General features: G+C 34.6%; 1 protein-coding gene across 3 annotated transcripts in view; it reads right to left on the bottom strand.

The window, feature by feature from the left end:
• AHCTF1 (AT-hook containing transcription factor 1) overlaps positions 1-17,641 on the bottom strand; it is an 80,995-nt gene that overhangs the window by 25,009 nt on the left and 38,345 nt on the right. For 2 of the 3 annotated variants that reach the window (XM_059941231.1, XM_059941209.1), the window contains exons 13-23: positions 17,460-17,550; positions 16,289-16,378; positions 13,802-13,942; positions 13,028-13,132; positions 12,058-12,151; positions 10,485-10,608; positions 10,295-10,351; positions 9,333-9,479; positions 8,573-8,760; positions 452-596; positions 240-371 (exon numbers count right to left, since the gene is read on the bottom strand). In XM_059941231.1, the coding sequence (XP_059797214.1) occupies positions 240-371; positions 452-596; positions 8,573-8,760; positions 9,333-9,479; positions 10,295-10,351; positions 10,485-10,608; positions 12,058-12,151; positions 13,028-13,132; positions 13,802-13,942; positions 16,289-16,378; positions 17,460-17,550 (1,314 nt within the window). The remainder of the gene's footprint in view (positions 1-239; positions 372-451; positions 597-8,572; positions 8,761-9,332; positions 9,480-10,294; positions 10,352-10,484; positions 10,609-12,057; positions 12,152-13,027; positions 13,133-13,801; positions 13,943-16,288; positions 16,379-17,459; positions 17,551-17,641) is intronic. The other variant, XM_059941220.1, reaches the window with a different exon arrangement.

Here is a 17,641-nt window from a genome sequence, read left to right on the forward strand (position 1 = left end):
TGAAGCAGTTAGTCTGGCAAGACTGTGGGCAGATATCTAAACAGAAATGGCATATATGAAAGAATTAGATAAGTAACAATACCCTGTTTCTCAATTCTGCTACAGAAGCCAAGAAGAGGACTTCCTAAACTCAAGATTATACAAAGCTCAGTGGCTACCAAACTACAAGCTCTTATATAATGAAGTCACCTGTTTTCCCTATTCTCTTGTCCCCCATAATAAAACAAGTTTAACTGTACCATAAGATTTATCTTCAGAGTTTGGTTCAGCTTCAAGGCAGGAATATAATTGGCACGCTGCAAATGGTGAACTAAAAGGAATTCATGATTCTGAACACTGGCACTGGACTGTAAGAATCTCACCAAACACTCCTAGAAAGAACAAGATAGATTTGTAAGCTACTAACTTATCCTGAGTTTCTGGATATAAGTTTATACTGTTAAGTCATTACCTGTTCAGTGTCTGTGAATGGCAGCTTCAGTAAATCCTCCATTAGGCCCACTTCCTGACAGACTTCATATGTGTGCTTGAGCAACTCCTCTATATCCAACCTATTAGAATGCTGTCGCAGTAAACTCCACGCTTCAACCATGCACCTGAAATCAATATTTATCAAAGTTTAGTTTTAGAAAAGCTATTTAAAATGTTCAAAACAAGTAATCCACCTGAAGAATCCCAAAGATACTTTGTACATGTAATTTAAAAGTACTTTAAAATTTTATTGAGTACTAATTACTGCATAACGAAGTTGTCAACAAGAAGATAAGGCATCTCTAAAGACTTTATAATAAAATGTTGAATATTTCATGTAATTTATTGAATACTGCACTGAAAGTAAGAAACAGAATTGTTCTATGGGTAGAGAACGGTTCTAAGCATATGAGTTATTTACCCTCGTGATCACGTGGCTGACTGGGAGCTGCAGCTTGCTGTCGCTGCTCAGCATCATTAGAGAGAATCACACTGCATATCATTAGCTCAGGAGAAGATCAAAATTCAAAATTCGAAGTATGGTTTCTACTTCATACAAGTATATCGCTTTGCACCATTTTAAAGTTGAAAAATTGCAAGTCGAACCATTTTAAGTCAGGGACCGTCTGTACCCAAGAGTTCAAGAAGACAAAAAACTAATGTGGTCTGCACAGTACTGAAAGATTAAAGCGAGGTTCTTAAGGAGGTGACACTCAGCATGAGAAGAGTGGAAAAGAAAGTGAGCAAAGACCTACAGACAGAAACAGCATATTGTATTTATGGGAAAATAAAGGACTTAGCTTAGTAACAGACGATTTTGGCTGATCTACAGCAAGATCTGACTGGAGAACTTGGGTCAAATTAGTTTTAGATACCATGTGGGGCTGCTGAAACATCCTTCTGTGGGCAATAAAGTGTTAAATGAAGCAGTGTTTCTCATGATATACTGTTAAGTAGAAATAAGCTTAAAACAGCATGAATAATTATTATTTCCAAAAATTAATCAATAAACAAAGCCTATAAATGTTTATGTATTTATTTAGATAACAAAATGTCTTGAAAAATATACACTAAAATTAACAATGATTAATCTGACAGGTAGAATTTTTGGAAGGGCTGATAACTGTCAAGTCAGAAGCAGGGGTAGAATAAAAAATGGCAAGCAGATAGGAATAATTTTCTAAAAAAAAAATCATCATTCCTAATTTTAAGTGAATAATTTTGATTTTAATAGGCATCTTGATTAAAAAGCTTTAGCTATAGTTTTTATTGAAATAAAAACAAAAACTGAAAGAAGGACTTATAAATAAATAACTGACCCTCGTAACTGACCCTTATAAATAAATAACTGACCCTGTGTTTCGTAAGAAACACAGAATGTGTGAACAAAGTTACAGCAATTAGTATTCATAATGAAAATGCATCTGAGGAAATTTTGGCAGCACTGTCCCAGACTCCCGCTAGACACAAAGTTTCTTGGGGAAGCAAATCCCACTGTTGGCAGTTCAGGGCCCTGTTAATTTTATTGTTTGGGGACTAGAATATTTTAACGTATTCCACAGAACTTATAAAACTAACGACCCAAATAAGTAAAACATTTCTGGTGTATTCCCTAAAAATCTGCATCTGAAATTGCCTTCCACTTCTGTTTCTACCAGGACAGGCATGACAGTGTAGTTGTTATAACCTGAGTATCTAAGAGGAGTAATTTTTTTCCTAAATCAAAAATCTGGGAATGTTAAAATGAGCACACCATTTTTGTAGAAAGAAAAATAGCTAATGAGGATGAATGAACATCTCACCATTAATTTTAATATAAAGAAATAGATGAAGTGGGTATAATACAATCTTGGTATCTGTTGAATTTGATTTAGGATGGGTGTATGGAATAGTCATTGCACTATTCTACTTTTTGTGTATTCTGGAATCTTCTTACAAAATGCTTACACCAAAATAAATTTCAGATCCATCAAAAATTTAAATGATAAAACAAAAAACATAGAATGGTAATAGAAACAGTGAGAGGATTAAATAATACTATTGAAGTGGAAAAGACACAAAAGTCATAAAAATATTGGTCATTCTGACTTCATAAAATAGCTCTTTATGAAAAGATGCGTTCAATTATTATAGTGAGATCATATTAATATTACCATTTTCACCTATCAGATGGATAAATGCAGGGGGTTAAACTGGCATGACATTCATGGAAAGCAACATGCCATTATCAAAATTACAATTGCAAATATCCTTTCACCCAGTAATTCCACTTCCAGGATTTTACCTTACAAAATAAATTTGCACTTGTGTAAAATGGGTGGTTACTCATACACAGCAGTGTTTAAAATGGTAAAACATTAAAACCACCTAAATGTTCACTAAGGGAAGCCAGTTAAATAAATACTGGTACATCCACACAATGAAGCTCTTTATGTACTATTATGAAATGAATTCCAAATTAGCTTTAAAAGTATATTGCAGAAGGATGTACTGTTTGTATTTTTTTAAAAAGGGAGAGAGGGGTGGTAATGACATATATACGCATTTGCTTAGTAGGTCCAGAACGGCTTAGGAAGGATACACTAGAAATTATTAACATTGTTTGGGTAGTGGGAGGAAGCTTAGGAGGCTGGGAATTCACTGTGTATCCTTTTGTACCTTTAGAAAAAAGCATGTAAATATCTTACTATTCAAAAACAGAAAGAGCCATATTCTTGCCCCTCTTCCCCCAGCCCATGGATATATGTTTTAAGTTTTCCACTTTAAAGTAAGATATCTACTCCCAGTTGAGCAGACATACTAGTAGGAGTAAGATTAATTTATTTATGACTTATTAAATATTAATCTAGTAACAGTGAGCATACCTGAAAGCAAAAGACAAATGATAATGTTTTTTCCCAGTTTCTCCCCTAGCAGGAGAAGACACAGTTACCTTCAACTACAAGAAACTGATGCACCATTTTGGGCCAACACTTGCATAAATTTTAAAATAAGTCTAGTCTCAAATTCCCACTCTCTCCTGCTTCCTATGGCAGAAAGGCATGATGCCAGGAAAAGCAGTAAGAAAATCACTTCAACTGATGAAAGGCTAAACTAGCATGTTGATAGTAAAAGTTATTTCAATAAGAAATGTATGGGGGTTCTTGGCGATACAGCAAGAAGACAGCCTGAAAAACACTCCTGTGACAAGCTCTAAAAATGCTAGATTGAATATAAACAATCTTTTGAAATGCATCATGGAGATCACAATGAAAAAAGAAATTCCAGAGAGGTAAACAAGCAACTACTGGTTTCCAGTGATTAGTGTAAGTTAAAATCTTAGGAAAAGATATATCATAAATAACAGAATATTGGTATAGCTACATTAACAGTTACTCATGATGAAGGTTACTCTATAATAATAAAAGGTTAAAGTCATTTTAAAAAACTCTTATGTACCTAATATTCGAAATACAAAAAGTTAGCAGTATTATGAGGAATGAACACATCCTTCATTAGAGTAGGCAACTTGCAGACCTTCCTTTCTATCTATCTATCTATCTATCTATCTATCTATCTATCTATCTATCTATCTATCTATCTATCTATCTATCTCTGCACCGCACAGCATGCAGGATCTTAGTTCCCCAACCAGGGATCAAACCCATGCCCAGCTGAAGTGGAAGTGCAGAGTCTTAACCACTGGACCATCAGGGAACTCCCGCAAACCTTTCTTAATAATTAAGCAGACCACACACACACACACACACACACACACACACATCATTAAGGACACACAAGGATTAAAACCACACAATGAACAAACTTGATCTTTTAGACAAATACACTTGACACCTCACCTAATAAATGAGCAACACACTGACTACTTGTGAATACAACAAGTCTTAATAAATTTTAGAGGATGGCTACCACACTGATCACATTATGTAGTCACGATGCAATTAAGATAGAAAAGAACAAGATAATTTTTAAACCCACATTTGTAAAGTGAAACTTCTAAATACCTGATAGGAAGAGAAAAAAATCATAATGAAAATTTTAAAATACTTAGAACAGAAAGATAATTAAAATTGTGGGATGATGCCACAGCAATAAACAGAACGTTCAGATTTATGTTTTTATATTAGTAAAGATAAAGGGTTGAGAATGAGAAATCATCCAACTTGAGTTAAAAAGCACAGCAGAGGACTTCCCTGGTGGCGCAGTGGTTAGGAATCCGCCTGCCAATGCGGGGAACACGGGTTTGAGCCCTGGTCCGGGAAGATCCCACATGCCGCGGAGCAACTAAGCCCGTGTGCCACAACTACTGAGCCTGCGCTCTAGAGCCTGTGAGCCACAACTACTGAGCCTGCGCTCTAGAGCCTGTGAGCCACAACTACTGAGCCCACGTGCCACAACTACTGAAGCCTGCACGCCTAGAGCCCGTGCTCCACAACAAGAGAAGCCACCACAATGAGAAGCCCGTGCACCACAACGAAGAGTAGCCCCCGCTTGCCGGAACTAGAGAAAAGCCCGCGCACAGCAACGAAGACCCAACGCAGCCAAAAATAAAAATAAATTTTAAAAAAATTAAAAAAAAAAAAAAGCACAGCAGAATAAAACCCACAGAAAGTGGGAAGAAAAGAATAAAGACAATGATTGCGCCTATACAAAAAGGTTTTCCAGCTCTATTGTACTTTTATGTTACTAAGACTGAATACTCAATGTTAACAGCTGAAAACCTAAAGCTGTTACTCTGAGGCTATCGTGTACTGTGCATCATGATTACTTTGCAGGTAAACCTATTTGCCAAGCCATAATTGTGATGGTATGTCTATAAATAAAGTTCATACAACTGAAAAGCTACCATCATAATGGTTTTAAAGAAAGATGATCTTAATAAAGAAGAGGTGGCAGAGGCTAGAGTCAGGAGTCAGGCTGGGAAGTTAAATAAATGACGGCAGGGACGGTTAACTTTAAAAAAATTCAATCTACCACCATTTACTAATGACTTACTACCTGCGACTATAATAGTGCTTGCAAAATTTAACCCTCGAAATGTTGCAAGGTGGTCATTATCAACCCATGAGGAAACCTGGGCTTGGAAAGGATAATTTAACTGCTTTTGATCATATTTTAGAATGTAGCAGGGTTCAGGTATAAATTCAGATCTATTTGAGTCCAAAGATTGTGCTCTTAACATCTTTGCTACCATCAGTAGCTGTTACAGTACTGTTATTTTTTTTAAAGATACAGATTAATAAATAATATCATCATTAATATAAATTCAAACAATAGCTGGAAAACCAAACAACACCTCACTTATCTAGCATGGGGTGAGTTTGGGGAGAGGGTTAGTATTCTGATGGTTGAAGTATCAAAATTTTTTCAGCTATTTTAACTATCACTGTGCAATCATGGCATATGGATGTTAGCAAGACCGCTATGTAGCCTGACTTACTTTTAGTTCAAACTTCCCAAGCTTAGCTTTTTTCCATGTTTCAAGCACACTGTGGTTAATCATTCTGTTGGATTAGAGATGTAGGCATTTCGGGAAATTAGGTGATTATGTGCTAAACATGGGACATAACCTCAGAACTTTGCTTTCTTGAATCAGTCCCTAAAAATCAGCTTGTTTTCTTGTCATGTACTTCTTTCTAATAAAAGTGGAGTGCAGAATATGTATGTAGCTGCATGACCTCCTGAGCAATGAAACATGGCTGCCTTTCTGCACAAGTATCAGTTCAAAAACTAAAGCAGCCTCTCCCTACATTGTTCTCTTACTTTCAATAAAAACAACAAAAAAGGATGAAATCTTGCCATTTGGACAACACGGATGGATCTTGAGGGTGTTAAGCTAAGTCAGACAAAGACAAATACCATATAACCTCACTTCAATGTGGAATCTATCAAAAACTCATGAAAAAAGAGATCAGATTTGTGGTTACCAGAGGAGGGGGGTGGGGAGTGGGTGAAATGGATGAAGGGTCAAAAGGTACAAACTTCCCGTTATAAAATAAGTAAGTCATGGTAAATAATACTGTATTGCATATTTAAAAGTTGCATATTTGAAAGTAAACCTTTAAAGTTCTCATCACAAGAAAAAAAATTCTATAACTAGGTATGGTAACAGATGTTAACTAGACCTATTGTGATCATTTAACAATACATACAAATTCAAACCATTATGTTGTACACTTGAAACTAATATAATATTGTATGTCAACTATACCTCAATTTAAAAACAAAAACAAACAAAAAACTCCCCTGCTACTTTTACTTAACAGTTGTCTTCTGCCTCTCTAACATTCGAGTCATTCTCCAGTTATAGAACCAGTAATTATCTTAAACATTTACTGAATCTGAAAACATGCTATCTCACAAATGGCATTTTGAGTGGTCCTTTGTTTTCACTCCTGCACTTACTGTAAAGGACACTTAATAATGCTAGTTTTCTGGAGACTAGATAACTGAGGCTTCACTGTACTTGAGAAATAAGGTTTTGAAATTATACTATATAAAGTTTGTATCATTATAAACATTATTACATAATGTTTGCTATGGCTAAGGGAGAGGAAATGAGAATCTAGCAAAACAGAGAAACATACTCTGGATGAATCAAAGGACAATGGAATGAAAAAGAGGAAAAACCACCAACCTTTCAAAGTTTTTTTCCCTCAATGTTCCAACATCTGCTTTTCTGATGTAAAAGTATTAGTGTGCAAGTACCACCTCTTTAAAGTCACTTAAGAGTGAGAAGTTTACATGCAACTGAAAAAAATTTACATGCTGCTTGCCTACCAAGTACTAGGACTCTTAACCCCTTTATTAAACATTTACCTCCTTTAGCTTCTTTAAATTTTTGTTCTTATATTCATTCTTAATTTATTCAGCTTAGCCAAATACTTTTGCTAACCAAAATTATTTCAACAAGTACTTCTTAGTTCATTACTTCTGAGGACACTGGAAGTTTCAATATGTCTAACGAGTCTATTATTAAACTGAAAGTCTGTCTGAAATGTAAAGATTCAACCCTCTCTCCTCAGAAATACATCCTGTTTAACCAAAGAGAACAAAGAAAACAACTTTCAGAGTGCTGACACTGAAGTGCTGTATGGTTCATAAATGACAATCTGGGATGAGTAAAGTGACCAATTTTAAAATATATAAAAAATGACCCAACCAATAAGGTTGAAAAAAAACCAATACAAGTTGAAAAAAATAGTTACAATCTAAGAAATTTCAGCCCCAAACGAGTTTCCCAACTAACTAGGTATTAAGAAAACACAAAAACCAGATTAATATATTTCCAATCATGCCATTTAACTTGTCAGTTATTATATACATGACAAATATAATTATAGCAACAGTGTATTGCTATAATGCAACAACAAAAATCAAAGAACTGCAAGACCCAAGCAACCAAGACTAACAAAAATATCAGAGTACCATCACTGGAATATACCCTCAAAGAGCATAATTTATCAACTCAACATATTTCTGGCTGCTTTTCAGCAAAATCAAACTTCAACTGTCCATGCAGGAGACTGTCAATATTGCCAGGTAGAAACAAATACAATTTTTAAACCTCAGTTTGATTTCCCCTTTTACTCAAGGTACTTCTTTTCTTCATCTTATTTTATTTTATTTTTTAAAATTAATTAATTAATTTATTTTTGGCTGTGTTGGGTCTTCGTTCCTGTGCGAGGGCTTTCTCTAGTTGCGGCAAGCAGGGGCCACTCTTCATCGCGGTGTGCGGGCCTCTCACTATTGCGGCCTCTCTTGTTGCGGAGCACAGGCTCCAGACGCGCAGGCTCAGTAGTTGTGGCTCACGGGCTTCGTTGCTCCGCGGCATGTGGGATCCTCCCAGACCAGGGCTCGAACCCGTGTCCCCTGCATTGGCAGGCAGACACCCAACCACTGCCCACCAGGGAAGCCCCTCTTCATCTTATTTTAGATAAAAGGTGCTTTACATTTTTCTTAATGATGAAAATATGAAGAACATAAGAATATTGTGTAATGCAACCAAATCAAAATATACATTGCTACTGCCTATTTCATCAATTCCACTTTATTAACACATGACCAAGAGTTTGACTGTACTTTCAAAATAGGTACTTACCTATTAAAGAGCAAAACGGTGAGGTGAAGGATAACATCACTACCACTGGACACTGTTGGCTTCATTGTTTGAATATATCTGAGGGCTTGTCTGTGCTCACCCTGACTCATGAAGGCTTCAATAATCTTTGAATGTTGCCATGACACAGGTTTTACAGTAGCTGGGTGAAACAGAAGATCCAAACCACTCTGCAAAAATGACATAAAAATTGGTAAATACAAATATAATGTTTTGCTTTTAGAAAGAAAAAAAAAAAGGCAATATACTAAACCTACATAAACCAAGATAAAACCAATTTAAATATATCTGAAAATATCTACTTTAATCTATGATATTGATATATTTTATTTTAAATAAAAGCCTTATCAAAAGCCTCATACTTTTGAGACCCTGTTAAGCTAGTATATAGAATCTTTCCATCACCAGTTTCATACATCAATGCCAAATTCTGCCTTCTCTAGTTCACCCAACACACCAACCATATCTCTAACATATCAATCACTATATTTGCACTATTAGTAATTGTTTATTTGTTTCCTTCCTTCTTTAGACAATAAGGAACCTGGGGTTCCAAACTATTTTATCTTTGTACTGCCTAAGATGGTGCTTGGTGAAGGTACTGATTAAATTGAATCCTTAAATTACCTCTGGAAGTAGACTGTGTCATATCTTTAATATCAAATTTAAATCCAGTTATGTATTTTCTCTAAAATTCTAATAATTTACAAAAGCTTACATTATAAGTGAACTACAGACTTACCTCATAGTCATTATGATCTATCAGCCAAAACCCTTGAATAAGTTTAACCTGGCCCCAAGAAATGGCAAAGGCAGTTGGAAATGATTCAATGGAAGTATCCGTTTTGTTTGGAAAGGAATACATAATATCAAGTAGCAAATAAATAGTCTTTAAAAAAGAGAATTAAGGACAATAAACAAAAAGAAAAACTCCTATGTATATATTTGCAATAGGTAGCAACAGAAGATATCAGAAAAAAGGCTTAAGACACTTCTTTAAGTGTTCAGAAAGCCATTATGGATGTCCAGCTACAGAAGTATAGTTTTATTAAACGTGGCTACAGCCAATCCCACAACCGACTTCATTCATTCTCAATAGTAAGTACCACCACAAAGGAGATGAACTGAAGCATACTTTCTTCATGAAGTTAGTAGCTTAGCAAATTTAAGAAAGCTATAGACGAAATTCCAGTTATCCAGCAAAACCTGGCAGCCTTTAAGCAAACACATCACTTATTTTATAAATTATTAATAAAACTACACATTTTGACTAAGAAACTGACATTAGTATAAAAGTCTTATTTAAGAGACCACAAGGCTCAAACACAACGCCTAAGTAATTTAAGCTAACTTATAATGCATTCATATTCAGAACGTGAATTAACCTCAGAGAATGACCACTTGCTAGCAATGTTTTAGAGCAGCTGTCCTTAACTTTGGGAGTGTCCTGGACACATTTGAGAGTCTGATAAAAGCCATGAACCCTATCCCTAGGAAAATAAACTTAAAACAAAATTTTGCATAGATTCAAGGTTAACCATAGACCATCTGAACCCAACCAACAGGTCCTGGATTAAGAATCTTTCCTTTAAAACAAATCCAAATGTGAAATTGAGATTGGATGAGATGCATAAGGTTCCCACTAGTCTGACACTGAATGATTTTGGTAATACATAAATTATTTGATAAAATGTTAAAGGATACAACAGAATGCTTGCTTGCTTCGGTAACGTTGTCCAGTAGGTATATGTCAAGTAATGCCTATTAAAACAAAATTTAGTGCCTTGTATATATTCGTTCATTTATGCTCCTTGTTTTCCCGAGCCCATGCCAGGTATGAAAAATCCCGCCCCAACTTTGGAGACTAAATGATATCATGTTATTGCAAACCTACATGTAGACTAGTAGGAGGATATTTTCCTGTGCCTCCTTCATCCCGTTTCCACAATTTCTCTACTCGATCTCCTAACTGAGAAACCATTCCATCAATCATCAAGCAATCAGGGTTCCACTTCCCTCTGCAATAAGGGCAACATTATGGGTATTTAGCGTTAGTGTTAAATTATTATTATCAAAACAATAAGCACCAAACTCTTAAAAGTAATGATCTCAACTATCAAAGGCAGAAGAGATTCGAGGACAGGATCCCATCATGAGAAATCCAGACATCAAGGAAAATTAGTCAGATAAACCCTGAAGAAGCTTCAAGTTTGGTCATCAGCAAGTCAGTCAGTGAAGGTCAGATTCCAGGGAAGAATGTGGTCTAGCCAGCAAAATGCCTGAGGCTTACTTTTTACCATCTTGAGCAAATTACCAAAGAGCATGGCAGCTCAGTATAGAGAAAATAATACTGCAGTTCAATGTCAATATTTTCAGTTTCATCACTTGGACTAGTCTTTTAACTCATTAATTCCCTGACAATATATATTACTGAGCACCTACAAGGGGGTAAGCAGATATGGACCTTGTCTGTTTCCTCATCTAATATTAATAACAGCAGGAGCAGTTACTAATTACTGAATGAAATTTTCTTATGAGTAAGGCACTGTAAGAGGTACCTTGCATATAATATTTTATTTCATCTTTATATTGACTTTATAATTTCTGTGAGAAATAGGATTAGAAAGCTTAGCCAATCTGCTCAAGGACATACACTCTGGAAATAACAGATCTAGAAATTTTCAATATGCCTAATAAATCTCCCAAGTCAATGCTCACTATCGCAGATCAGTTACTCTAAAGTACTGGATCCCCCAACTTGCCATGCACAGCCTTATACAGATTTCCAAGTGAGTCTGACACAACAAACCCAGAACCAAGGTTTGTGAATCACTGCTCTAAAGGTTCTAAGCTGCTCTACAATTCTGTCATTCCAACCTGAAGAAGAAGGCTCTTTATAATCCCAAGGTAGAGCCAAGGCTCTAAACACTACTCTTTTTTCTTCTATTACTTCTATATATTTATTTCAAAGGAACCAACTACACATGCATTTAAAGGGAAGAGGGGAGTATGTATTTAAAGAAAAGAGGGATAAAGGAAATAAAGAAAAAAGTGGTTGAAGTGCTGAAATGCAAATGGTAATGGAAAAATAATGTAAAATAACTAACGTGATATATATTTTATGCTTTAATAAACAGTTGCTTCTAGTCTTTTTCTGTGTAAGAATTCTCAGGAAAAATACATGCTTAAATTATAGAATCTCCTCCAATAAATCAATCATGTGGTAAATAGTTTTATTTAGGAAATAATAAATAGCTATACTCAAGTTCTAAAATAAAGGTGTAACCATTAGGTCAAGGCAAACATTACAACTAAAATAGTAATGCTGGTGACAAATTCATATACTTTACTGAGAAGTCCATCCATTTAATCGTTTTATAACATGATGAATTCTGTTCTGAGAAAGCTTTAACTTCTTACACAAGTAACTTCTAAAATAGTTTTTGAAGGTTCTGGATGCACTATACCTTGATGAACGCTCACACTTCTGTCGACGACTGGTGTAGTAGTTCTGAATTACAGGGTAGTTGTAGCATAACCTTGACAACTGCACAGCATCATCTAGATGTTTTTTAAGAGTTAGAAGAAAAGCTAGTAATATTTCCAAAATATCCCCAAAATACTTAAAGTTACATACATTGATATTTTACTATAATTTTGTAATGTTGTTCAATTTGCAGGCTTCTTAAAGTAATAAAAGAACACTGCACACCTTTATTAATAGATGCACAAATGAGAAAACTGAGTCTCTCATAAAAGTCTTGTAACAAAAGGATCCTGGCTTAAAACCATGGAAAAGCTATTCTAGAAAATGATTTTACTCCCTTAGGCACAAATGATAATTTAAAAGCAAGCAAGTTCATTATCTGTTCAAGTAAAACTCTAAGAGAATTATGAAAGAATAAGATCAACAGTAAGTATGCACAGTGGCAGAAGCACTTCTAAGTCCGTGTATCCTGGAAATGCGAGAAGTTGGAGACTTTTGTTCTAAACAAATATAGTAAGTCAAATTCTCTAATTCTTGGTGTTCGATGAGTTATTAGATAAAGAGGGTATTTAACTGATGGCTAATAATATTGGTTATTAAACATATTAAAAGAACCCTTAAGAGAAAAAGATGGACAAATTAGATTATAAAATTCATAGTTCTATGGCTCTAAATTATAGCCGGTGATATCACTGAACCCATCTTCAGAAGCCATGTTTCAGCAAATGTTCTTTCCTTTTAACCCAATAAACATGTATGGAACACATGTGTATCAGGCATGGGATGAAGCACTGAAGGTACAAAGTAGGGAAGAATGTAAGAAAAGAAGAATACAAGAAAACATAACTGAGGTGGTATAAGAAAGGAATCCTACAACAACAGAACAACAAAATTATAAAGATTTAAGAATGTTCCAATGTTAATATTTATAGATTAGGTAAATATTTTACCTAAGCCCTCTGGTAAAAGCCCAGAATGAGAGAACCAAAGAACCACTTGTGCATATTGACAGATGAGCTGGGTAACCATATACTTATTGCTTAAATCCATAAGACCTGCAAAGAGTTAAAATCTGTTGTTAGCTTTCAATTTATCAACCACAAATGAAAAATCAAGGCACTCAATAGTTTTCAAAAAAAGTAATTAATTACTTGGTGATTTTAAGCAATACGTATGTATTTTTAAACAAACTTAGCTTGAACAAATAATCTCCAAAATGCTAAACTAACACATTGACTAAAATAGACACTTCAGGTAAGTATGTTTCTATATTAGCTATACTTCCATTTATCTAATTTCAGTAGTCAGATTTTTATATTAAAACAAACTAGTACAGTATCATTATACAGGCTGTTCAAACCAGGCCTTTTGATGAAACTGGCTATTTTACTTAAATGGCAAAACAGAGGAGAAAAATTACAATGACCAACTCTATGAATAAAAACTTACATATAATTTAAAAATCTGAAATTCTACCATTAGTACACTATCTTAACAATCCTTAATCCCAAAATTTCCCAACCTTATTTAATCATCGGCTCATGGCACATCTATAATAACATTCTGTAGCTTTTCATAAAAAAAAAAAAAAAAAAATTCCAGCATTTGAGAAATGATGGCCTGTTTGCCCAGTAATCCATCTAATACATAGGAAATGTATTCTTTCTCGAAGTCAAGAAGTAAAAGTCAATGAAACACTCATTTATATAAGACAAAGAGCACACCTCTCTCGGTGATCTCTTGGGCCTCAGCTGCAAAACAGCTTAAGACTATATTAAGGTTGCTAAGAAGTAAATGGCACTGCTGGAGAGACTGTACAGTTTGTGGATCGATGAAACGACACGAACCATCAAATAATGGTGCACCTTTCAAGGATAAAATGTAAGATTAGTTTTGACACAGTACATCTGAATTAACTAAAGTCACAAATGCAAAACATATCAAATTCCAATTAGCAAGAGAATTATTCTATATGAGATCTACAAAGACAAGCTTCAAATGACAAATACCCTCAAGGAATCTAGAAGGGCAGATACAAATACAAATTTTTATTTTTTAAAAATGTAGAATGAGACTTCCCTGGTGGCACAGTGGTTAAGAATCCGCCTGCCAATGCAGGGGACAAGGGTTCGAGCCCTGGTCCGGGAGGATCCCACATGCTGCGAAGCAACTAAGCCCGTGTGCCACAACTGAGCCTGCGCTGTAAAGCCCGCGAGCCACAACTACTGAAGCCCACAAGCCACAACTACTGAAGCCCGCACGCCTAGAGCCCGTGCTCCACAAGAGAAGCCACCACAACAAGAAGCCTGCGCACCGCAACGAAGAGTAGCCCCCACTTGCCGCAACTAGAGAAAGCCCGCGCGCAGCGACGAAGACCCAATGCAGCCAAAAAAAATAATAATAATAAAATAAAATAAAAATGTAGAATGAGGTAAGCAATAGGTGAGCACAGAGGAAAGTGATATAGATTCAACTTCAGATTCACCAGAAATCAGTTTTATTCATTAAATGCTTCTCCTTCAAATAAATCTTTTATATCAGATCTTTTATGTACTATGTTGTTTTGTGATTATAATTTGATAAGAACTCTTTCTTTCACCTCCAGTCTTCAAAAGTGAGACAATGAAATTAAGACTCAGATAGAGACCTATTACAATATAATTTCATGCTTCCTACAATGAATGCACTGTAGACTCGGTTGTCCTCTCATTTCAAACTCAAGGTTGAGTTTACAAATGCACTTTTGGGAGAAGCTATTTTAGCAGCTATTGGTTACATCTTTTTAGATAAGATTTAATTACATTAATAATTATGTGTTATTTGACCAGAAAACAAATACCTTAATTCTGAATACTTCCTAAAATCATTTGCTTTACTTCCAGTACATTTAAAAAACTATTATGCTTTGTATTTTAATTATTCTTAGTTAAAAAAAAAAAATTAAACAGTAATAAAGCACAAAGCAGTAATAATAATGGTTGAGCTACCAAGTTCAACCCTGAAACACCACATTATGCTCAAAGCATAATAAAAGCATACAATTTATGAATTGAGTTGAATTTTTTTTTTTTGGCCATGCCACGTGGCTTGGGGGATCTTAGTTCCCTGACCAGGGATCAAACTCAGGCCCCCGCAGTAAAAGCACTGAGTCCTAACCACTGGACCACCAGGGAATCCCCAAGTTGAATTTTTTTTACATAACTTACATAATCAGCCCTGAAAACATTTTCCTCTCAAAAAAATATTTTTTTCACCCTGATTCTGAATTATCAGGTGTTCCACACTTCAAATGTACAATGATTACTGAAATATTTAAAATTACTTATTTCATGTTTACAATTTCCTTTAAGTACACCTTAAAAATACTATACAGAACCCCATGTACTCCTATCAAATTTTGTTGGTTTAAAAATCCTCTACTAAGAATAACTTTTTAAATAAGTCCAATGTGTTCATTCATCATGACATAATAATACTAATAACAAATACATATATACTTCTAAATAAACTTAAATTTTACTTTCATGTACAGGGCACTCATATATTACCTTTAACACTATTTTCGCACTAGTTGGGCATAATGGGTTTTTAATATTCACAGAATACAAGAAAACTCAAAGCGTACAATTCACTAATAAACAAGACTAGATAATGACTAATGACATCTGTTAGTAGAAGACAGGTGATTGAGTTTTTGCCCTGCTATTTAGCTTCATAAATATTTTAAATGGAAAATGAATAAAGCTCAGAAGTTAACTAGCATATTCTCTACTCCATCATTAGCATATTTTATAAATTAAATGCCTAAGATCAAAAGATAATTAAGCTATAATTCTGAAACTTGCTATTGTGGACATACGTAACATGCTGCCAATTTAAATGATCTGTTGAATTTAAGGGGAGTCCATCTCAAATTATCCATGATGATTGCAAAGGATTACATGAATAAGTAATATGAAATTGACATTTTTCAATGTGGGATATTTTTATTGTTTTATTAAAGCTAATACATGCTCATTTAAAAAATAAATAAATAAATAAACAAACAAAAAATAAACGATCTGTTGAAAAATCTTGTCACGCTAATGTAAAAAGAAATAGTTTCCTTCTGGGACTTCTTTAAAGAGTTTGCAACTTCAAAATGATTAAAAATTATTATTGTTATATACTCAAAACATAAACCAAGTTTAGTTTTTTAATATACTACTTACATAGTCTGTCAAATTCCTCTTTTGTGAGAACCGCTTTATTCCATGTCCATTCAAGAACAAAGCGCAAATTAGCAGCAGAATTTGGTTGTTCTTATTTGTAAATATGAAAGGGAAAAATGGAGAATGATTATTAATTACAAAAAAAAATAAAATTAAAAACTTTTCAGTGGAGAAACCTGACAGAAACCACCCTAACCAAGTGAGCGACCTTAACATCAACATTAATGGAGACAAACTGGTAACATGTACCTTCAGGGTATCACTTCAGGGAGCACATCAATTTATGTAACGCTATGGTAAAACTGTAAAATGTGAATCTAATCATGAGGAAAGATCAACAAACACAAACTGATAGGCAGGCTACAAAATAATACTGCCCATATTCTTTAAAAATGTAAATTTCTTCAAAGACAATCGCTTAAGAATTATACAAGATTAAGAGAGAGTTAAAAAGACCTGAAAACTAAATACAAAATACATTCTGGATTGGATTCTGAATTCCCCCTCCCTAAAAATGTTACGAAGGACATTAGGGCAATTAGTGAGATTCCAATAAGGTCTACAGATTATAGACAACAGCATGCACCAATATTAGCTTTCTTGATTTTTATAACTAAAAAGTGTTTTTTTAAGTGAATATCCTTGTTCTTAAAGGAATATATTGAAGTATTTCAGTAAAGAAGCATGATGCCTTCAACTTATTCTCAAACGGTCAGAACAAAAACAATGTGTGTGTGTGAAGTGTGTGTTTATAAAGAGAGTAATACGCACAACTTGAATGAATCCCCAGAAAATTTTTCTGAGTGATAAAGAGCCAATCCTAAAAGGTTACATACTGTAGGATTCCATTTATGAACATTTTTGAAATGACAGAATTATAGAAATAGACAATAAATGAATGGGTGCCAGGCATTAGGAATGGGGTGGCGGCCGGGGGTAGTAGGCATGGCTATGAAAGGGCAACAAGAGAGGTCCTGGGTGTGATATAATATTAGAGACTTGCCAGATCTTATCATTCATGGAGGTAAGGGTACACTGTAAATGTCTTACAACTGCACGTGAACCTACAATTATCTCAAAGTAAAGTTTAACTTAACCCCCCACAAAACAGTGAATTGATAGTTTTAAAAATACAAAAGTAGTTTTTAATTGTTAAAAATCATAATCTTACCTTCTGTTATCCACCTTTTGATACATCCAGTCAAAAGTCCCAGAGAACTTGTCTGGATTGCTGCTGACAATATAGCTTCTAACTGTTCTTCCTAAACCATGTGTTAAAAAAAAAAAAAAAAAAAAGGAAAGAAAGAAAAGAAAGGATATGTGATCAGAGACAGAGGTGGCAAGTTCTAGTTC

This window comes from Balaenoptera ricei, chromosome 1 (assembly GCF_028023285.1).
Source record: "Balaenoptera ricei isolate mBalRic1 chromosome 1, mBalRic1.hap2, whole genome shotgun sequence".
NCBI lineage: Eukaryota > Metazoa > Chordata > Mammalia > Artiodactyla > Balaenopteridae > Balaenoptera > Balaenoptera ricei.